Source organism: Dendropsophus ebraccatus, chromosome 4 (genome assembly GCF_027789765.1).
Source record: "Dendropsophus ebraccatus isolate aDenEbr1 chromosome 4, aDenEbr1.pat, whole genome shotgun sequence".
Taxonomy (NCBI): domain Eukaryota; kingdom Metazoa; phylum Chordata; class Amphibia; order Anura; family Hylidae; genus Dendropsophus; species Dendropsophus ebraccatus.
In genome coordinates, this window is record NC_091457.1 from 138,196,660 (window position 1) to 138,220,622 (window position 23,963).

At 41.3% G+C, this 23,963-nt stretch overlaps 1 protein-coding gene across 3 annotated transcripts; it reads right to left on the reverse strand.

The window, feature by feature from the left end:
- Window positions 1-1,940: 1,940 nt before the first annotated feature.
- Window positions 1,941-22,487, reverse strand: CSF2RB (colony stimulating factor 2 receptor subunit beta). Of its 3 annotated transcripts, none has more exons than XM_069968865.1 (14): window positions 22,405-22,487; window positions 20,901-20,973; window positions 17,704-17,833; window positions 17,042-17,208; window positions 16,603-16,757; window positions 16,254-16,419; window positions 13,508-13,664; window positions 12,837-12,997; window positions 12,283-12,413; window positions 11,735-11,927; window positions 11,460-11,550; window positions 8,842-8,908; window positions 8,140-8,225; window positions 1,941-2,935 (listed from the first exon to the last, which is right to left on the reverse strand). In XM_069968865.1, the coding sequence occupies exons 2-14, from the start codon at window positions 20,959-20,961 to the stop codon at window positions 2,188-2,190; spliced, it is 2,313 nt and encodes a 770-aa protein (XP_069824966.1). In that variant the 5' UTR covers window positions 20,962-20,973; window positions 22,405-22,487; the 3' UTR covers window positions 1,941-2,187. The 3 variants fall into 3 exon arrangements, with proteins under 3 accessions (XP_069824966.1, XP_069824967.1, XP_069824968.1); XM_069968866.1 differs by having other exon boundaries at window positions 17,643-17,833; XM_069968867.1 differs by lacking the exon at window positions 17,042-17,208.
- Window positions 22,488-23,963: the final 1,476 nt, after the last annotated feature.

Genomic DNA, 23,963 nt, shown 5'->3' on the forward strand with positions numbered 1-23,963 from the left:
CAAAACAGTCATTGTCTATGGCAGCTGCTGGAGATAACAAGCAGCACCTATAGACAATAAATGGACCCAGAATCCGTTAGAGAGAAATCAGTATGGTAAGTATGACTTCTATTAATTTAATTTTAAATGGCCAGACAACCTTTTTAAGTACAGTGGTACCTTGGTTTAAGAGTAACTTGGTTTAAGAGTGTTTTGGTTTAAGGGCTCATGCACACTGAGCAATTCTCGCGGAATTCCGCCCGAATTCCGCCATAAAAAGCGGGCGGAATCCGCGTGGAATTCCGCCCGTGTAAATGCAACATTGCTCCTTCCATAGAGAACAATGGGATTTCCGACTGCCCGTGCACACAGAGTAAATTTCCGTCTGGAATTCCGCGCGGATTCCGCGCAGAATCCGCATTCCGCCCAAAGAATGTACATGTCAATTCTTTGGGCGGATTCCGCTAGAGGAATCCTATAGAAGTCAATGGGGTTTGAATTCTGCTGGAAATTCCGCTTGATTTCCACGCGGATTCCGCTCGAATTCTGCTCAAATTCCGCCAGAGCAGAATAGGCGAGGAATTTCAAGCAGAAATCTTTCAGCTACAATTCCTCGAGAATTGCTCAGTGTGCAAGGGCCCTAAGAGCTCACAGTTTTTCAAAATTGTGACTTGGTGTAAGAGCATTGTTTTGGTTTAAGAGCTCCCTGTACTGAGCGGGAGCGGGAGTGGGGGAGGGGCATGGTCTGCAAAGTGAAGTCTACAGCCCTGTACTCTGACCCAGGAAGTCTCCCTTACATTCCAAATCATAGCAGATCCTCTTCAGGCTGGGGCTTGCATCAGGGGACAGGACTGTGGAGGTAATCTCTTCATAGCTGTAACCCCTCTCTCCCTGGACAGAGAGTGCTGCATGTATGTACCCACATATGTCCTGCTCATTCCTTCATGCTCCCTGTAGCCTTTGTCAGTCCTGATTGGTCCGTGCTGAATAAACCCCCTTCCACATTGCCATCATGTGACCACACAGACCTCTAACAGCAGTCCTGCTTCTCTATTCTAGCCTGTTGTACTGCACTACTGCATTATGGGGATCTGCAGTTCCCCAAACTGCTGCTGTTTTTCAGGTTTATGCAGTTACTATACATTATACTCCACATGCTGATTGCTATACTGTACAGTTACTTATAATATCACGTATTCAGCTGTTTTTAAATATTTGTTTCATTTAGTTTTACATGTTATTCAGAATATAAGATCATCATTTTGGGGTGTGGAACAAATTGTCTACATTTCAATGATTTCTTATGGGAAAACTTACTTTGGTTTAAGAGTGGATTTGGATTACAAGCACGGTCCCGGAACGAATTATACTCGTAATCCAAGGCACCACTGTATTAGACTCCATTCACGCCACCTAGATTTGTCTGTATCACACACACCCGGCGTGAGAGAATCCATAGTGAACAAATACCCTACAGCCCTTGCTCCCTTTGGGGTGATACAGTACAGATCATGTGAGCAGTGATGCATACACTGTACAATGTGCATCACCGCTCACTACATTCCCCAGCAAATGACTATGAGCAGCTATGTAATATTACCTGTACTCTGTACCTGGCACAACAGATGTGTACGGTGACCCAGGGAGAGTGCTGTATGCACTCACCCTAGGCTGGACACTCTGCATCTGCTCTTGTACCAGCCGGGCAAATAATGAGAGAGCAGCAATGCATACAGTATCCACAGGTGCAGAGAGTTTGACTTTTGACAGTAATCCATGCACATCCTGTACTTACAGTACCAACACATGTTGGTAATAAATCGTAAATGCGGATTGTATTGGAATACCAGCAAAAAGCTCTACATATACATGTATATATATATATATGTGTGTAATGCATACCTGTGCCAGGCCCAGTACAATATATGATAACATGGTATTTATCAACATAGATAAAGGTCTTAAATAGGGGTACACCTTTATTAACCCAAAATACTCCAATAATTTTATGCCCTATATAAGTGTGTAATTGCTTTTTCCAATGTATTCTATGCACAGGGTTATTATACAAGCATTATATCACAAATCATACTATACGGTTTATTATCTCACTATTAGATGCCCATGCAGGTGGTAAGTGTTACTGTTCGAAACCTATCCCCCGGCATAGCCTCATTTGTTGCTGGCAGTAATCACATAGTACATACTCTAATTTTGCGGTAAAGCAAGGTAATCTCTTTGCATCACTTTGAATGCTTGCACGGCAGGAAGAGCGCCATCCACCGCCATCTGCGGAAGCATTTTCCCATTGGCTTGTGCCATCTTCTTTTCTAAGTTTTCTTGAGTTCCAGGGAAGAAGCAATAATCTCCCACCTGCTTCAGCACAATCGGACCAGACCCATCAGGATTAATGACCATCACTGGTTCTTCTTGGGGTACTTGGACATCAGAGGGGGCTGGAATAGTAAAGTAGATGCTTTTCTTAAACTCCAGTTTATTCTCATTGTCCTTTAAGGGTGTCTGCAGAGGAGGACATTTCTCCATACTCAACACATAACTCATCGGATTTCCAGGGTGTATAGTCTGGGAAGATGGGATGAACTCTTTCGGAGGACTGAACACCTTACTTTGACATTTAGGCAGCATGAAGTACTCTGAAGACTTGGACTCTTTCGGAATAAGATCCGACATTGATTGTGTTTGAGAGAAAATGAAGTATGGGCTGTTCTGTCCCATCTTAGACAGATGCACTACAGGCTGAGATATGGACGCTTCCTCTAAGTTCCGAGCTCCTTCTATGTCAGCCGATTTGCTTGTGGCTTGGTTATTCTGGTCTTTCCCTGCTGGTGGTGGAGGCATTGAGTATGGCCCCAGAGGAGATTCCCTAGGCTCTGATGGTGACTCCACTACAAGTTCTTCTGAAACCTCCCTTTCTGGCTCCAGTGATTTGATTGGACTGTAAAAATAAGCATAAGAGTATAAGATTAGTTTGAAAATACATATTTCTATAGCACCAACATTTTCCATGGCGTTTTACAACTCTACATAAGCTGTCTTCAATGGGCCACCCCCCCTGCACTCCCAAGATGTGTTTGTCTCGGAAATGGAGGATTTGCAGTCAGTGGGGAACACCGGCAAGACCAGAGGAGGACACTAAGGGACCACGGAGAGGTAAGCATAACATATTTATTCTTTTATATGCGTCAGCCGCAATATATTAAAAATGGCCGACTGCCAGACAACACCTTAAGCCCGGGTTCACATGTACCGTAAATACCTGCCCATTCACTTCAATGGGATGACATACCCGTCGCAGCGCACTGATTGGCCGAGTGCCAGGAGACGACGGGAGCCCCCAAACCAAGCCAGAGCGGGTACCCAGTAAAGTATGCACCATGGGGGTTAAGGGTGCTGACTTTGACATACTCGTGGCGGGATGACAATCCTGCTGAGAGTATGTCATCCCATTAAAGTGAAAGGGCAGGTATCCACAGCGGATTTTGCTGCGAACTTGCGGAGTAAAATCCGCTACGGACATGGTACATGTTAACCCAGCCTTAAAGTGTCCTTGTCATTAAAAAAAAAAACTGTGATATCCAGATATAGCCAGGAGAAGTGCATAGCTAAATGTTTAAAGAGATTGAACTATTAGGTACAATTTTTTTTTTACATTAGTAGATTGGTGGTGGTGCGGGGATCCTGGTCGCCTTTTTTTGGAAATGCCACCCAATTCCCAAGATTAGCGACAGTCATTTCTCCTGCTCTATGCACTGGGGGAAGGTCCCCCGCCCCCCAGCGTGGACATATTGCCTCCCCCTTGATTCTTTTTATTTTTATTTTTTTATAACACTGTATTATTGTCATATTCAATATAACATAAGAACATACAAAACGGAATGTATGGACATAGATCCAAAGAGCAAGTAAATGGCCAAGTAGTAAATAATGCAAAGTCCAATTATACAGAGTTTTATGAAACAGAAGGGGGAGGGAGAGGAAAAAAAAGAGAGGGGGGGGGCATGGAGAGTGGAGTTTAGGTACGAGAAGTGTAGGAGAACTTGGGAGGGGGGAAGGGGGGGGGACAAGGTAGTCAGTATGTGGAGGTGGGTTAAAACTAATAAACTAGTCAATAACTCATGCCTAGTTCCAGTCAAAACCCAAATAAATCTGGTAAGGTGCCAAAGACGAGGTTCCTAATGCGGATGCACCTACACATTCTTCTAATCACACAGTATAATTTACAATACCGGAGCTGTGCCATCTGCCGGCCAGCATTCCCATTTTTTCAAGAAACCTTCATAAGTGCCCAATCTACGTGCTACAAGACCTTCCATAGTGCGATTGTGGTCTACCGTGTTAAGGATAGTCGCTACATCTGGGAGTTTAGTTGACTTCCAATGCTTAGCTGTAGCTGTTCTGGTTGCAGTTAGGATATGGAACGTTATTGTCAAGTGAGACATAGTTGGGTTTTCCAGACCTAAAGAGAGGAGCGCCACCTCCGGTCCCTCCCCCTTGAATCTAATGGAGCTGCGTCACAGAGGGGAGAGGATATGGTCACACTGGTGGGGGGGGGGTCCAACCCCTAGTGCATACAGCAGGGGAAAAAACTGGTGCAAAGCGCAGGAACTGGATGGCATTTTCAAAAGTGGATTTGGGATGAGAATTTCAGAATCATAAAAATATACAAACCAGAAAATGGTGCTAATAAAAGTAAACCCAGCCAGAATGTGTCACTATGAGACGGTGCCTCCAGAACATCATGTCGGTGATTGCTAATATCACAGCCATGGTTTCCTTGGCAAGCGGGATAATATTAAGTGAGTGGCGTTATGTTTTGGTCTGTTGCCCTGTACCCATGCAACGACTGTATATTTTTATGCTTATGTAATCTTGGCTGGGATACCATGGCATTTCTGGAAGCTCCATCTGTCAACTCAAAACACTGTGTGCCCTGTGTTTGGGTTCTACATACAGAACATGTGTAGTTGGCATTCTTCAGCCGGGAGATCAGCCAGCAACACAAAATCTGTTCAACTCGATAACACAGAGTACGTGCTAAAGCTTGGTGAGAACTGAGACCTACAACAATGTGTTCATTTCTAACAGCTTTTTATTGTAGAATGTGGGTGGAGTGTTCAAGGATACTTCCATACGGTAGCTCGTACTATCTCTTTATAGACACATCCCACATCTAGTCCATAAGGCCACCTGTTCAGAGAAGATGCAAGAAAATAGATGGTTTTCCTGCTAACCATCTTTTAACACAGAGCATTTTGACACAATTTTGCACATATTTATGAGTTTATTTTGTGTATATAAATCTGATGCGGAGCTATGCATCTCCATGGTAACAGACTGCAAATTCCTATGTGTAGTCTGAATTTTGAGTAGAGATAAGCGAACCGGGTTCGGGTTTGAGTCGATCTGAACCTGAACGTTCGGTATTTGATTAGCTGGGGCTGCTGAACTTGGATAAAACTCTAAGGTTGTCTGGAAAACATGGATACAGCCAATGACTATATCCATGATTTCCTCATAGCCTTAGGGCTTTATCCAAGTTCAGCAGCCACCGCTAATCAAATGCTGAAAGTTCGGGTTTGGATCGACTCGAGCATGCTCCAGGTTCGCTCATCTCTAAACTTGAGTAAAGAGCAGGTAGAGGATAGGGAAATGCAGATAACTAGAGGATCACACTACATATAGGGGTTTTTCTTTCTTGGATCACTTTTGGTTCGTATAAAAAAATATTTTCTTTTAAATTAACTGGTGCCAGAAAGTGCCAGAGGTTTGTAGTTTACTTCTATTAAAAAATGTCAAGTCTTCCGGTACTCATCCGCTGCTGTATGTCCTGGAGGAAGTGGTATTCTTTCTAGTCTGGAGAGCAGGAGTTGTTTTCTATGGGGATTTCCTACTGCTTTGGACAGTTCCTGACATGAACAGAGGTGACAGCAGAGAGCACTGTGTCAGACTAGAGACAATACACCACTTCCTGCAGGACATACAGCAGCTGATAAGTACTGGAATATTCAAGATTTTTTTAATAGAAAATAAATTACAAATATCTGGCACCAGTTGATTTGAAAATCCATTTAGGGTGCGTTCACATGTACAGGATCCGCAGCAGATTTGCATCAGATTTGATGGTACAGATTTGATGCGGTGTTCAGTTATTTAGATGAAATCTGCTGCATAAATATCGCTGCGATATGCTATTTATGAAGCTACCCTTAAAGGAAATCTCTGGCCATATCTAAAACTCTTAGGTAGGCGGGGGGAACTTAATAAAGAATGTATACTTACTTTTCCCTCTGCCCCCGCAGCATAGTGTCACCAGCGCTCTGAAGTCCTATGAAATTTAGTTTTTCACGGCTTCCTGAATCGTTACAGTGCTCAATCGGCCATTCAGTAACTGTAGCAGTGTCCCACCTCAGGCACTGACTGGCTAAGCAGACAATTTTGAGCCGGGACCTTACGTCACCAAGCCAGGAGATGCAGGAGGCTGGCCGGGATCCATGAGCGCTGACTCTGCTCTGCAGGGTCACTGGGACAGGTAAGTATAGATTCTTTATTATGTTTCCTTGCACAAATTTTTTACAATAAAGAATCAAGGAGTCATTCCCTTCTCTATGCTGTATACCTAGGATTTACTTTCCCCAAGTTTTACAAATGTAGTCAATTAAAAGAACAAATCATGGCCATTGCTTCACAGTATAGTAAGTATTGTACAGCATGTATCCATCTGTACTGCGCCATAGGACTTTGTGGTGTTCATAGAGCAGGGAGCCGCATGACAAGATCAGCTCTGCACATTACATAATACAAGTTTTTTTTCCTCTAAATGACTCGGTATGTAATAGGTCATGCTCTGCTGACTGAGCTTTCACTTGAGACTAGCAAAAAAAAAGTACAATATGTCACATGAAGATTGGAGTTAGGGCCAAAAAGGGGAACTTTTATACATTTCTTAAAACGAATCTGAGCTTAACAAGTCCCTAATGAAATGAATGTCAAGTTTCTGCCGACTCAAGAACTCGACTTGGTTTTACTTTTATTACGTTATTCCACAGCTAGGGAAACATACAGAGTTTTATGAACAGGTGCGGATAAGATGTTTCACAGGTTACTATTGGAAGACTCCTCGGGCTAAAGATAGACAGTGCTATGCGGTGCCAAGCCTGCAGCAGGGGGAGTCCGGCTACGAGCAGGCTTGCATCATCACACTAGTATTTGGCTCTACAGGTGGGCAATGGGAAGGATATGTTGTAGGAGAAACACTCCAAGCAAAAGTGTAGTAACCTAAACTATATGTATTGTAGCGCAGGTAACCCATTTACTGGTTATCAGCTCAGTTGAAAAATTCTGTCTTTTCAGTACTAATCAGCTGCTGTATGCCCTGCAGGAAGTGATGTATTCTTTTCAATCTGACACAGCGCTCTCTGCTGAATTGTCCAGAAGAGAAGAGGTTTTCTCTAAGGCAGGAGTAGGGAACCTTGACTGTTGCAAAACTACAACTCCCATCATGCCTGGACAGCCACAGCCAGGCATGATGGGAGTTGTAGTTTTGCAACAGCTGGAAAGCCAAGGTTCCCTACCCCTGCTGTAAGGTTTCCTCCTGCTCTGAACAGTTCTCAACACAGACAGAAGGGGCAGCAGGGAGCCCTGTCTTGAAACGAAAAGAACTACATCACTTCCTCTGGGGATATTTGTGTAACTTTGGCACCAGTTGATTTGAAACCATCCTCAACCTTAACGTCCACTACAATATGCATAGTGGAGGTGGCCAATGGTTACGGAATAAAATCTTTGCTGGGAGAGTCACTTTATTATAAGTCGATTATGTATATTGTAGGTTCTATAGAGGTTCTATGCCAAGGTAATGCTCCTGTACAAAAACTACGTTTCCCATTCCACAATGTATCTCTCAAACTCAATGAAACCACCAAAGGTTCCATGTTATTTTTCTATTTGATTTTCGTTTAGGGTGCGGACTATCCATCTTATATGAACAATGCAGTTTACTAGAGTCTATCAGGCTCATTTGTAGAACAGCCCATTGGTCCCCATTCTCTGGGTGCTACCCAGTAAGTTACAGTAGTATTGTAAACCTTAGTAAACACAGTTCATAGTGAGGCAGTATGTCAGCTATATGCTGTTTCTTACCTGATGTACAAAGGTGTCAAGGGCCCCTCCAGTTCTGCATAGAAATCCCGACTTATATGATAAGGGAACTTTGTACCTTGGTATCCCTGATAGAGGTAGAGAAGAAATGTCAGTTTAGGGCTGTTGTGTTAATGTGTATTTTACATATTTTTTTAATAGCATATATAAAATATACAGGAGCTGACCCCTAATCAGACCCCATATTAGATTAAATCTTTGTCGTGTCAAATGAAGGACAGGAATTCAGGATTTTAAGAAAATCCCATGAGATTGTATTGATGGTACTGTATATACAGTATTGTCAATCACTAATAGAACCTTAAAGGGCTTATCCAGCATTAGAAAAACATGCCCACTTCAGGTGTGGTTTGCATCTAAGCTCCATTCACTTCAGTGAAACTGAATTGCAAAGCCCCACCTAAACTGGAGACAATAGTGAAGCTGTTTCTGGAAGAAAGTGGCCATGTTTTTCTAATCCTAGATAACCCCTTTAAGGCTATGTTCCCACAACCGGAAAATGATGGATGTTTTTCTGGAAAGACATTGATTTATTGCCAATAGACGGCCACAAATACTGTTTATGATCATTATTTGTGGTTGTCATTTTTAAAAGACCATCGCCTTTTGGCGTTAACACTTTTTCCCATTGTGGGAACGTAGCCTTGAGGTGTTCTCTTCATCGTCTTGTCTTCTAATACTTACCAGTGGGAACTTGCTGTGTTTACTTTTACTAGGGTCAGGGATGGAATCCTCCCATTGCTGCTTCAATCTGAAGAAAAGGGAACCCAAATAAGTCTGGATTAAAGGACATATAATGCAGTGCCCATATACTGCCATATAGTGCTCAGACAGTACAGCACAAGGGTAACGTTTTCACCCCCTATTAGACATGTCTTAGTTTGCTGCATCACTTATAGAAAATAATAAGAGGCAGTACTCCAAAAATATCCTAATAAAAGGGGAAGGGGAGTTTATTGACCCATATATACAGGACACCAGTGACCCCAAAAAGAAATTGAAACATGTATAGATCATTAAATTTACCGAATCTCTTAACTTTATCTATCCTATGAATTAGACTTTTTAGTTTACAAAGCTTTAGTATAAGCACTTCCACATAGTGGGAGGGAGATAGAGTTGGCTGAATTCCTGGCTAGAGTGTACACTACACTGGAAGTTGGACTGAAAACAAGATAGAAAAATTACCCATTTCAATCGTTAACATGTAATAACGATGCGCCCGTCGGCGCCCGTGATTTAAGTTCCGGACCTAAAGACATGATCAGCCAAAGATCGTTGTCATCAGCTGATCATTGTCTCTGTTACACAAAGCAATAATTGGCCTAATAAAGAGTTTTAGAAAATCTGGGCCAATAACTTTTCTCACTTTTGTATTGCCCCATTTGATTCCTTTTGGCATATATGTACACAACATCTTTTACATTTTCCAATTTTAACAATGAAGAAATCTGTATCCGTGCACACTTGTTTGTCCGTGGGTTTTGTCTCAGAATTTTTGTATTGTACTCATTGTTAGACCCAGCCTGCACGCTGGATAATGAACTGATACACTGGACACATAAAGCCAAAAGAGGAACTATCCAGCACACTACACAGGAGAAAATCACATTAATGGGTACGCATTCATTCTCATCAGCTAGTTTGGCCTCTTGTTCTCTTTTAATATATAAATATACTGTACCCCAGTTTTGCATTTAAAACATGCTGAAACACATCACATAGCTGCTCAGCCTCATTAACTTCAATGGAGCTGTAATACCAGTACTTATCAGCTGCTGTATGTCCTGCCACCTCTATCAGGAACTGTCCAGAGCAGCAGCAAACCTCTCGTGCTCAGGGCAGTACCTCTAATGGACAGAGGTGGCAGCAGAGAGCACTGCATCAAACTGGAAAGAATACACCACTTCCTGCAGTGCATACATCAGCTGATGTGTACTCGGAGGTTTAAGTTTTTAAAATAGAAGTAATTCAACAATCTATATAACTTTCTAAAACCAGTTTAAATAAAATATTTAAATACAATTTTTTTTCTCCTGGGTACCCCTTTGAACTCTGAATAAAAAAAGACAATGGATAGTTTATTGAGATAAAAGTATTTCTTATCGTGAAGGAAGTAATGGATATTATTAGTAAATAGACATAGTAAATATTGTCATATAGGGTGGTTATAGGGTTTGTTTCAATGACCACAATGACTTACAACACTATTTATAGTCATGGGTCAATAATAATTTACAGAATCTCCTTGCTTGGACTCTTTAGTTTGGGTGTACAAAACTTAATGCCTTTATTCACACGTCCATATGTTTTCCTGGATGAAAATCTAGATCCCCTGCAAAAAATCATCCGTTTTGCATCTGTATTGTGTTCCGTATTTTTATCCTTTTTTTTGCGGATCCGCAAAAAAAGGTGTAGTGAAGATAAAAGAGGGGATGGTAAAAATGATGTTAGAAGCTGTCCCAACCCTCCCCCCCAAAAAAGGTCACCTGGTTGTCTGGGGGTCATTCTACAGTCATTTCTATCAGGCAGGATATTTCTGGCAGAAGGAGCTTGGGGATGTCACAAAAAAAACGGATCCGTGATACGGACGGTTTTGCGGATTGCAATGTACTCTCCACAAATTTTGTGCTCTCCATAGACTTCTATTGGGGTGTCTGTTCCGTAATTACGGACCGTATTACAACATGTCTGGTTTGTTTTTTTTGTCACGGATTGCGAATCCGCCAAAAAAACGGATGTATGAATAGCACCATTGAAAATAATGGGTTGTGATGGATTCTGTTTTTCCTGGTTCGGGAAAATGGATGAAAAATACTGACGTGTGAATTAGGCTTTACTGTAAACACTTCTACATAGTGGGAAGTAGATGGAGTTGGCTGAATTCCTGGCTAGAGTGCACACAGGAACAGGATGAGATGGCAGGAACTGAGGCTTCAGCCACTATAGGCATACACCTAACACTATAGCAGGGGTATGGAACCTTGGCTCTCCAGCTGTTGCAAAATTACCACTCCCATCATGGCTGGTCAGCTAAAGCTTTAGCTCTCCAGGTATGATGGGAGTTGTAGTTTTGCCACAGCTGGAGAGCCAAGGTTCCCTACCCCTGCATTATAGGATATAAGAGTTACCCAAACTCAGAGTTTACACCCAGTTTATTCAGGACCATGCAAACAACATTCACGTTTTCATATGGCCCAATATATGGATATCTATGGCCAAACAGATTGATTCTGCTTCCCCCATACATTATAGATGGTGTGTGTGATAAATCTGATATCTAGAATACCAGCATGACTTACTTTCTGAAACACAGAATCCCAAGATATGAACAGAGCAGGACTCCTACTGAAGCAGCAAATGCAGCAATGCTTACGGCCACTGTATCCACTTCTGAAAAAAAGAGAAAAACGCAATGTGATAGAAAACAATGAAAACTCAGTATGTGGACTGGTCTTCCTACTGCAAATTGCCTATTATGTCTATTATGTTGTTATTATTATTATTAAATTACAATATTATATACATTATCTGATCATTTAGGATATGTGGGTAGCATGTCAGCAGACAACCTCACCTTTATCGGTTTTCCACGAATATCTTTGGCTCCAGTCACTCCATGGCCCATTATAGTTAGAACCAGTATCAGGCTTTGCTCGCACCTTTGCTATGTAGTTAGTAGAGCTCTGGAGTTCAGAACTTGGAATGTAATATTCGGGCACATTACCAGACACGGTAACCAGAGAGAGGTCGGGACATTCAGTGTCACCCTATAGATATAAAGACAATGAATAGAGCCTTAAAGGTATATTGACAATAACTGGAGAGAAACTGCAGGTAGGCGGCCACGCCTCCTCCTCTACTTGCCACGCACCCACCCACCCATCAGGGAGAAACGGCTGACGTAGGCCATGGAAAAGGGGTAATTCTGCCCATTTTCTGTGGGGTACGCAAGAGGCACATGGGCACAAACTTAGCCTAACCAATGTAATGATGGGCAAGATGTTCAAACAGCCGAGATGATATTAATAAATCTGGCTACATTACTAATGTATTCTACGAGTATGAAAACAGCAAAAGTGTCAAAAACAGCACAGGAAGAGAGATAGCAGTCTGTAGAATTACTTGCTTCCAGTAGCACAACTGGTACGTCAGCTTGATGGTGGAACGTGCAACCTCTGGTGGAACCCATCCCAACTTGTATTTATAGTTTATTGGATCCTTCATTTGGAGATCTGTCGGAGGATCCGTCTGAACTGGAACATAGGTAAAACAATAATATTGTAAACCGATCCTAACAAAAGAGAATTGTTTACCATAAAACTTTTCATAATTCCTGTTAAAAGTTACCCCAAAGGAATTCTCAGCTTTCATAGATGTGGCCAAACATTCAGTACATTGAATTTGCACATCTAAAGAAATAGTGGCAGATTAAAGGGGTAAGAAGGCAGAAGATGGGGCAATAGGATAGTATAAGAATTATGTATATGGTGTTGGTAGAAGAATACGGTATTCCCCCCCAATTATGACCGGCTAACCAGTAGATAGGGGGTGACAAAAGAAGTGATAGAAGTGATAAGTAGTTGCAGTAGTCCAAGTGTGATATAGTCAGGGAGTATATAAACATATACATTTTTTATAACTATGACATAGTACCATAAAAGTATAATATTACTCACTGTGTTCATAAGGCTTGAATTCTCTCATCTCTTCTTGTGGTCGGACTTCAATGCTAAAAGAGCTATTTGCCTGCGAAGAGTTGACTTGGAATTTACAGCTGTATAGTACATAAGGAGTACCATCTTTTATTTGACTTGACAGATTGTAGCACGGCTTCCCTCTGCACAAGAAGACACATATCCTCTAGTAAAAGAAAGTGCTTGTTATCCTGCCTTATAAGACAAAGGCAAAACAAATAACAAATAAAATCATAAAATAACAAAATAAATATAACATTTAAATTAAATAAAAAAATTCAAAATAAAAAATAAAATTAATAAAAATCTTGATTAAATTTAAAAAAAAACAATAACAAAAAACACGAAGGCAAAACTAATAACAAAAATAATAAAATAACAAACAAAAAAATAAAAATAGCTAAATAAATAAAAATCTTAATTATATTAAAAAAAAACAAAAAAAAAAAAACAAAGCCAAAACAAATATAAAACTGTTGGCTTATGCTTGTCCCAGTCTGACTCCCAGCACCTCCACTGATCTGTTTGAAGGGGCTGAAGCTTTGGCTGGCCAGGCATCATGGGAATTGTAGTTGTGCAATAGCTGGGGGGTGCAGGCTCCCCACCACTGCTCTAAAGCTAAAGCTATGCCTCCGAATACACATGTAACTTACCCATGAGAAGATGTCTTGGTTGTACCATAGCTCGCGCCATCATTGTAGTACAACATGTGGGAAATAGAACTCAGCTCTTTTCTGACTTCCCAGCTGCACCTCATGTGTACCAGGCCATCATATTCACAGCGCAGGTTATATGGGGCGGCTCTGTCCTCTGAGGGAATAACACATCATGAAGAGTCGTATAGAAACAAATCAGCCACAAGGATATTTTATGCTTTATTTTGTACTATGCCGATATATAGATTTTATGGGGGAGATTTATCAAACATGGTGTAAAGTGAAACTGGCTCAGTTGCCCCTAGCAACCAATCAGATTCCACCTTTCATTCCTCACAGACTCTTTGAAAAATGAAAGGTGGAATCTGATTGGTTGCTAGGGGCAACTAAGACAATTCTACTTTACACCATGTTTGATAAATCTGCCCCAATGTGTTTTCAGTGCTAGAAGAATAACATTGACAATTCACATATTCCGATTCCCTGTTCGCTATAAACCATAAACATGTTCTGAGAATTATTATATTAAACTTATATTTGACAGAAGGCTCAATATAATTTTTCATGTACTATATAGTTATTACTATCATTTACATCAGGGATGTAAAGCCTCCATCTCTCCAGCTCCCATCATGCCTGGACAGTCAAAGCTTTGGCTGTCGAGGCACAATAGGAATGGGAGTTTTGCAAAAGCTGAAGGGCCGAAGGTTTCCCATCTCTGATTTACATGTATACAAAAGCACTAGCAATCCATAATACCCCATCCTTCTTTCCCCAAGCATTTGCCTTAGAGGGGGCATCTTGAGGCTGCAATACACATAAGATTACCATTATTTCACTGCTTGTCTAGTGTATACCAGCCCAGCATTATCTGATGCCATAACACGGTCCCCTTTATACATTATAAGGGAGCAGGTTCTACACTGAGGCCTTCCTACCACTTTGACTTACACACAATGTTACGTTCCCTGATTTCCATGTACTGTATCTCAAGAACAAAAGACCTCTACTTATTAAGACATTACACCGTGACATCATTTTTATCATGTGTCATTTTTTTTTTAACCTTGAACTCTATGGGATGACACTGGAAAGATAATGTAATGATGGATGAGGCGACAAGTGCATTCATATCAGATAAATGGATGTTCACAGGATGGTAGACGCACTTGAGATACCATCGAGATCATAAAAGTAGGCATGAAAGTAGGGGTTGTCTCATCATTGTATATGTAATATTACATGTCGGTCAAGTCCAATACATGGATGGTTGGGTGTGACTGTGTAGGATTTGCTCTCTAAGTGATCATAAAGTGGGGATGTATGATGCCTATATGCCTAATAGGACATATGGAAATGCTTAGTCCTGGTAAAGCAGTCCCTTTAATAATGCAAACTGTGAGCTATGTTTTATATGTCTATTTGAGACTTCTTGTATAATATATTCCATTAGACTAAGGAACCAAATGCAAGTAAAAGGCATGGACACAGGTCGGAGTTCCCCCAGTACAATATACCAGTTAAATAAAGTCGGGATAAATCATTAACCAGTTCAGGGGAAGGAGGCTTATACTACATGTATGGGAATGTCCCCAGAGATTTTGTAGTTTATTAAAGACCAAGATTAACAATGAAGTAATCGGGGCTCGGGATGGGGGCAGTGGTTTGCTGGAATCACTATTCAATAATTCAATACCACTCACTATAACCCTCTGATGAGATGGCAGGGATTGTTGGGTTTCCACGGATGACAGCACCTGAGCGCCGGCTGCATTATGAGTCCCTCATCCATTATATAACAGCGTGAATAATCAGTCTGTTTTCATTAGCGTTTGCGTAATCACTTAATTCTCTTTAGGGTATACACAGCAAGGAAAGAACTGTTCACTTTTGCCGCCCTCATAAATGATAATAGAGTCCATGTACAACAGGGACCAACATACGGACAGCATGGGTTTTCTGGGACTTTTTTTTATTGATCGATCATCTGGACTAAACTGTTACTTTATTGGGGTGGTAAATGTTTACTAATATAGACATGTAGGGGGTGGTTGGTGTCGTGTTCTCTTTCTCTTTGGTTTTAGAGCCTTATAGCCCAGGGATCTGGCCCTAGACCTAGGGTTAACATTGTGGTTACATAGTAAGGCTATGTTCATACAACGTACTTTTTATGAAAAGAATGGGCATTCTTTTCATATAGCAGTCATTCGCATTGAAGTCAATGCGAACAACGGCCATTGTTTTATAAAATGTATTGAACAATGGCCGTTGTTTTCCCATGGCCATCAAATAATAACCATGTCAATTCTTTGGGCAGATGGCGGAGTACATGTGAGACATCCTATTAAATCAATGCGACAGGCAGAACTTCAAGCAGTGTCTGCTTCGTGGACTCCGCTTGAAATTCTGCGCTGTTCCGTAGTGTGAACATACCCTTAAACAATGACTGTTCATGGCGGAACGACCATTGTTTGTACAGCGTGTGGACACAGCCTATGGTCGGGTTCACACTATGTAAGACAGCGGGACAGTGTGACCGGGCCGTGTCACAGAACGGCCGCTGGAAGTGATTTCTATAAGTATTTCTATAAGTAACAAACTGCTGAATGTTTTCGTCACTCCACACTATAATGAACATCATAGGGGAGACTATAGCTGCTAATGGGTTTGTAGAGCAACAATAGGAATTGGAAGTACTGGATTGTATCTGCCTACAGTACATTTCTCTTTTATCCATATTTACCTTCTTCAGGCATCATCCAGGCTTTACTGTCGCTCCAGCCGCTGCGGTACATCTGTTCTTTGTCTGGTATAGAGCGGACTCTGAATAGGTAGATGCTCCCTGGAACAAATAGCTGAGGACTAAAGCTGTATTCTGTCCTTCCCGTAACGGTAAATACAGCAGCTTCCTGAAGCATAAAGAATAAAATCTTATGTATCCTGCAATAAGAATCCACTGTTACTATTATTGTGTCCAGTAATTGAGTTTTTATACTGTTTATTTTACTTATACAGGAACTATTGACTTTTATTCATACTGGTGGGGTTCAGCACCACCTCCTGCCTGATTCCCATAGTGGTTATTGTTATACCTCCCAAGATTCCCAGTCCTTTCTGTAGAATGAGACTTGGTAGAGTAGGGGCTTGGGGTAGGAAATATTCTCTGGCATCCTCCAGCTTAGAGTTATTGAACCATTCTTTAAACTAAACATTCGGACCATTAATCCTTCTGGCGGTGGCATCCGAACTGGAAAATAAATAAAACACCATTCATTGAACGCAGACTGTGTAAGGACCCTTCTATGATGACCATTTATCTTTTCTATCATTCCATCGTGCTAAAATAAATTTCCTATATGAAACCATCCCTCTAGATGGATCACCTGTAAACTAGGCCCGAAAGTCCCCTATATGCTCATATACTGGCCATCTGATTTGATCAGAACTTCAATCTAGAAGACCATACTTCATAGAGTGTCATTGTACAGTTAAAGGGGCATAGGGGTATTATATAGGGGCATGTTAACTTACCACTAGAGTTTGGGTGGACGTAAGTTGTTCTCTTCACATCTCGCTTTGGTTGGAAGGTGTATGTGGTAGTCATTGTATAGCTAAACCTTTCCTTAATTTGACACGTCATATATATATTTCCATCTTTTATCTCACCAGAGGCTACTGGTTCACAATTTTTTTTCTCACTGATCCAAAAAAAAGTAAAAAATACTTCAAATACTATATACAATCTCCCTTCCGAATCCTAATGCTATAGGGTTTCTGAAAAGCAGACATCTTTTTCTCTTTTTCTCCAGCCTGAGAGAGCTGTCCTCTAGAGATTCTTTCCCCCAGTCTACTATGTGAGCTGGTCTATAACTGATGATTGATTTATCTTACTATCCTTTGAGCAGCAGCTAAGTGGTAGGGAATTTATAATAAAGACTATTTAGAAAGTAAAATAAAAAGTCAACTAAAATGAGTGTAAAGGTGTTTATAAACTATATTCTGTCCATGGATTGCATCCTAACATTGGATCTTTAACCCTTACAATGGCTTCTTCTACTGTGAAGGTCATGGATCCAATATAGTTTGACCTGTTTATGAGATACCATTTGCTACTGTGTAATCATACTGTCACCCAACAAGGTCAGTGTTTGCTTCTGAAGGGTGTTGAGTTGGGAAGTCCATGACAGAAGTACCTGGTCACATCACTCCAATGGATTAGATTCATGGGAAGCAGCTCATGAGCTTGTTCACTTGACTTCCATTGACACTTCCAGAGCGTTTTGAAGTCGTTGACACAGGTGAGGGAGTCTAGAAGTGCAGAACCTAAAAGAGTGACATAAGGCTAATAAGTACAATTGTTATTGGCCTCATTTACAAATAACTAGGCGGTATGCTGTTATTATTGTTTGCTCTGGTGCTCTGAAGCCATACTAGTCCACCCTTCTTTTCATGTCCTATTTTGGACCATATGTAAGATAAAGCTCATATTCATCAAGAACCAGGACAGACTACTCAACAAATACGATAAATTTACTTGTCTCTCACATGGAAGCTTGGTGGTTACAGTGACACTATGTGGCACAATATACTTGGTGGTTTCTCTCACACTTGGTGCGTAAACATTCTTAAACAGACTAATGGCTGCAGAACACCTACTCATTCTTGTTTCTTTTAGACTGAAAGACCACGAGCTGGGAGGCTACTCTCTACTGCTTATGCATATTCTATGGATTTGCCACTACCTGTAGTATAGAGTGGCCCTGGAAGGCTCCCATCACCTCTAGGGTGATACAGTACTTAAAGTGACCCCCCCCCCCCCCTTTTTGCATTATGACTTCTCTACACAGGTGTTAAGTAGAGATGAGCGAACCCCCCGGATTTCTGGTTCGTATGAACCAGAACTCTCTGCGTCTGATTCCTGCTGTCTGCTGGCTCTGTGCAGCGGGTGGATACAGCCTAAGGACCGCCTGGAAAATTGGGATACAGCCTATGGCTGTATCCCAGTTTTCCAGGTGGTCCTCCGGCTGTATCCACCTGCTGCACGGAGCCTGCAGACAGCGGGAATCAAACGCCAAGAATTCTGGTTCATACGAACCAGAAATCCGGCGGGTTCGCTAATCTCTAGTGTTAAGGGTAAATTTTGCAATTTTCATACCTTATTTTATATCATACGTCATGCTGCCTTTTCCAGAAAAAAGTGATCTTTTAACATCTGCACATTGTGCTACCTGGGCGGGGCTTCACGGCCGCAGCCCCACTTAGCCCCACCCACATTGTCACAGTAGGCCCCGCTCCTCTCTGACGTCATCAGCGCATAGGCCCCCACCCCCTCAGCGGCCATTGGTATGGGCCCACCTAGAGGGGGTGGGGCGTAGACCTTTAGGCCGGCCCTTCCAATGGCCATTAAAGGTGCGGGGCTATGACGTCACAGAGGGGTTGGGCCTACAGCGCCGTTGTGGGTGTGGTGCTAAGTGCCACTTCGGACGAGAATCCCTGCCCAGGTGGCACAATCTGTAGATGATAAAAGATCACTTTTAACTGGAACAAGCACCATGACGTATGATATAAAATAAGCTAGGAAAACTGCTAAATTTACCCTTTACACCTGTGTCATAATGCAAAAAGGGGGGGACAGTGTCACTTTAAGAAATTAATGCCAACCATGGATGATTTTCCATCACGCCTGACCCCTATCACCCTATCTGTTGGTGGTTGTTCGGGAGAACCACATACACCTTAGATTGACAGCTAAATCTGGTGCGAGCGAGGGGTTCGGCCATCTAAAATCTAATGTGCATGGGGACCTTTAGAGCTCCCTGATCAAACATCTTTGATATGATCTGTTCCAGAGATGTGTGGCTTTATATAACAATTCAATGGATAGATGGGCATGAACTTATTTTTAATAAGAGGAGGTTATGACAGTTAGTGAATGTTCTACAATAAGGGGCATGTATGTCTAAATGATATCCGTTGATATTCACTCCCATTATTAAGATTAAGTTCACGCCTATATGACCAAAAACTGAATTTTCAGACAACCTATAAACCCACATACAGGTAACTATTAAAAGTTGTGGAATCAGGGCACCCTCACCTACAGATCTTCTTAAATATGATACTGTAACCCCCCTTACTCTCAACTTCATTTCATCAGTTAACAGTGTCACCTAGGCGGGGCTTCACGTCACTTGGGCCCCATGTCCCGGCTGGGGAGAGGTCATGAAGCCCCGCCTAGTTGACTCTGTCCACCAATGAAATTAAGCTATTTTAGAGCAGAAAAAAGAAACAGACAAGTTTTATATGGGTATATTATCATATGTGCAGCACCTAAGCGTGTGTATAGGGCAGAGAACCACATACAGAGTAAAGGGGGGGGGAGACTACATCACTTTGAGGTTCTATCTTCCTTATTTCATTGATTCATTCTATAGGACTGTGACAAATGATAAACCCCAGAACAGTCAAGGCTTATAAAATTCATGGTGCTTCATCCAAGATATGATACACCTTCCCCCATAGCAGATATCCACTGTGTGTTATGTGGGAGGCTTGGATATTTACTGCATAGTTATTCATTAGGGTGGAATCTGAGAGACTTCATAACAAACACCTAGAATAAGAGTCTCAGAACTTTACTAGCTTCTTCCCTTTGTTCCCCCCCCCCCCCCCCCCCCCCCCATCCTCTCCATGCACATCATTATTCAGCTCAGCCAAGCATTTAGGCTTATTTTAATGGGCAGAATCCTTTGTAAGACAAGACTCTGCGAGACTCTTCTGGCAGTGTCTTATTTACAAGCAAAAGAAAGGAAGATGTATATTGATGTCCAATCTGCTAATCCTTATTTAACCAAACATCTGTTGTCTGAGCACAATCGGGAGGCCCCATTTCACATTAGATTGTTGGCAGTGTTGGATAGTCACCAGCTTGAAGTAGTGCCACATTTTCAACAAACTTTTCATAAATGGATAGAAACGGTGAATATAAGAAACTTATAAGTAATAACGTATAATATACATATATAATAATAATAATAATAATAATAATAATAATTGTAAGAGAAACTGTTCTTTTGCATGTCTTGCCTCCTGTACTGATCATTTACTCTTAACCTCCTGCACAATCCACCCTGGAAGCCAAGATGTACTACCAGTTCAAGGAAGGATCACGTTATGTGCTGTCTATAGAAATCTATGAGAGGAGGTGCAGTAAGAGAGAACCCTAGGGAAAACTGCGTACAAAGGAAAAACTGGTGAAAAACGTATAGTAACATAGCCAGTAATAGTGTGATTGCTCATATACACACAAGCCTATTCTAAATGAGTCATCTGAATGTTTAGTTATGCTGAAATCACTGTTACTATAGAGGACTATATACACTATACATACCTTGCATGCCCTGTATGTATTGTAAGGAGCAGAGTAAGATAGATAACCAGTGCGTGCCCATTTTCTCCTCATCCTAGAAAGCATGGGAAAGACAACAGAGCTGTATGCGTCACACAATATTACAACATCAAGGTCAAAGAAGTAATGTTTTGTAAAGGGGTTTTGCAGTGGGTTTATTTTTTTTTTTACATTTTTTTAGTAGACCTTTATAACTTTGTAAAATAGTATAACTTTATTAAAGAAAATTTACTTTTTTAAAACACTTTTACATTGAGTAGCAGCAGTAATAGGTGACACGGCTTCTCTGCTGTCACTATTATGGCTGTGATGGGAACTGTAGGACTGCTCAAGCCTGGGTTCAAGCACAATAACATATTGCTAGCGCAGCTGCCTGCAGCGTTGGTGATATCTCCCATGATTTTTATTCTTATGCATATTAGTATTAGAATAGACATTACAGTTAGGGAAGCTGTCAGTAGCTCTGTCCATTCTAATACTAATATGCATTAGAATAGACAGCAGGGGAGGCTTAGTATCTAACTGTATGGGGACCAGGGCCTCAACAGCCCTGCAGTACCTGACACGGCCATTAGTGGCAGAAGAGGAACCATTTCGCCCCGTAATGCTACCACTCATTGAATTTATTTCAATTACCTTAATATATATATATATATATATATATATATATATATATATATTTTTTTTTTTATAATTTTTTTTATTTGCCAGGATACTTATTTAAAGCCCTAACACAAAACATTGTGGTTGGGATATAGAAAGGTGGTGTTCTAGTTTAAATAAATCTGTCAGCTCAGTATCATACTCAGAGCTTAGGTGTGAAGAAGGCGGTGCAGAGGCACAGCATACACAGACACTGATTTTAATTAAGATACAGGGAAAATGGGGGACAAATCAACACCATGAACATGTTATCATGCTTCTCAAAGCATTCCTGAAACCAATGTTCCCCGGAAAGAGGCCATGTCAAACTAAGATCCACCCAACGAAATTGACATGGCGGGGATTTCCACTGGCCAACGGATTTTGTGGGGGGGTTTTTTGATAGAGAAAAAAATTCCTACAAAATATATGAGAAGATGGACAATGTCAAATTTTGTGTCTGTGGAAATTCTTAGCAGAAAATCAGCAGCAAATAAGCATCATGTGGCAGTATCATGTGTAACATAAACAGAATATTACTGAAGCATTACCAGAACCATAAGCAGTACTGTTCGACAATATCTTGGACTTATGTGCAAATATGGCATTACAATACACACCCTTAGTACAACCAGCAGATCGGTGTGCGCCTCTAAGACACCATTCACATATCCTCCAAATGATATCATTTATATACAACTGGAGAGGTCTTATTCAGAATTTCAGAGAACTCACTGAATACCAAAACAAGTGATAGATATACATAACATGTGATATAGATATCTGGATATCCAGTATTGTATCCTATCCTTCCCAGCTCCATAGCCTTTGCTCCATATCTTACCTGCGTTCACCTAATGGGTCTGGTCTAGATGTCTATACACAGATGTGGGCCATATAGTGAGAACGGGGTGTGTTCAGTCTTTGTATACAAGAGAAATGTGGTTGACTATTTTCCTGTTTGTTGCAACCCCTTCTAGGAATAGGGAAGTAGCTTGATGTCACGACCACAAATAGGTGGGAAGAGAACTATATTCATTACGGGAATTTCCAAGTGGTACAGCCCTATTAGAGAGGATGGATCTCAGGACTCTGATAGGGTAAGTGGACACTCGGGACCACCTTCTATAAGGTAATAGTGTAACAGTGGCTCCTGTTCTAGTGGAACCGAACCTGTATATACATTACATGGTCAGCTATCCAGGTTGATGCTAGAGTAATGTATAGAAAGACTAGGCTTCCACCACTGACACAGTTGGGATTGTTGGCTCTAATTCTTCACCATTTTCCAGACCTGCCTCTTGACCTAGTACTGTACACAGCCGAGGGTTAACTACTATGTTACTAGTCTAGACAATCCACTGTCAGCTAAACTCTTTGGACTTCTGGTTGACAGATCCTACTTATATAGCAAAACCTTGAGGGAAGACTCACAATTGGGGAAGACTCACAAAGTGTTCAGTTTTGGCACCACACCACTTTTTGGGTGACAGGAAAAGTGGTCTCCTACTGTAATGAAGTGTCAAAAAGGAATTGTGCCTCAGCGTTTGTGCTGCACTCTGGCACACCTTACCACTCCTTCCTCCTCCTCCCTTTCCTTCATGAATTATCAATGCTGCCCGGCCTCCTGCTAGCTCAGCTGTCAGTCAGTATCTGCCAATATAGGACTACATAATCAGATATAGTTGAATCTCCTAGCCTGTTGTAGCTGTGGTTTAGAGGTAAATTGTCTGTCTAGAGACCAACAGCAGGTCTTTCTTTGGTTTAGCTCACATGATGGAAATTAAACAAAGGTCTTTATTTTTTATTTTTTTCTCATTATTTTCTCATTTTTAACAGTGCAAAGATTTCTCAGCCAGGTCCAAATTAGTTTAGTTTTTTTTTAATACAATGATGAGACAAAAAATAAATAACCATATATTTTTTTACATCATTGTATTAAAAGAACAAACTTTAAGACAAATTTTGACCTGATTTTGAATTTTTCGCACTTTTAGGCTATGTTCACACTACGTATATGTACGGCCGTAGTTTTTACGCGGCCGGAAATGTGCGGCTGAAAGTACGACCGTGGGAAAAATAGACATGCGGCCGGATTGCGAACATGCGGGCGAACCGCGAACACCCGTAGTAGAGTTTTGCTTCCCTAGCTTGTTTCGAAGCGATCTGAAACAGGTCATTTACTTGGAAATCTTCGCCCAGCCCAATAAAACACACAGAACCTTTTGGATCTAAAAATCACGTTCAATTTGGCTGAAATAAGTACTTTGTACGGGACCGCATGGAAATCCACGGCCGTGAGTTGGAACATTTCCGTCCTCAAACAATGGTCTTGTTCATTTTTCACGGCGCTGTATACAATCCGGCCGTAAGCTCATACGTAGTGTGCATTGTGCGTGCGTA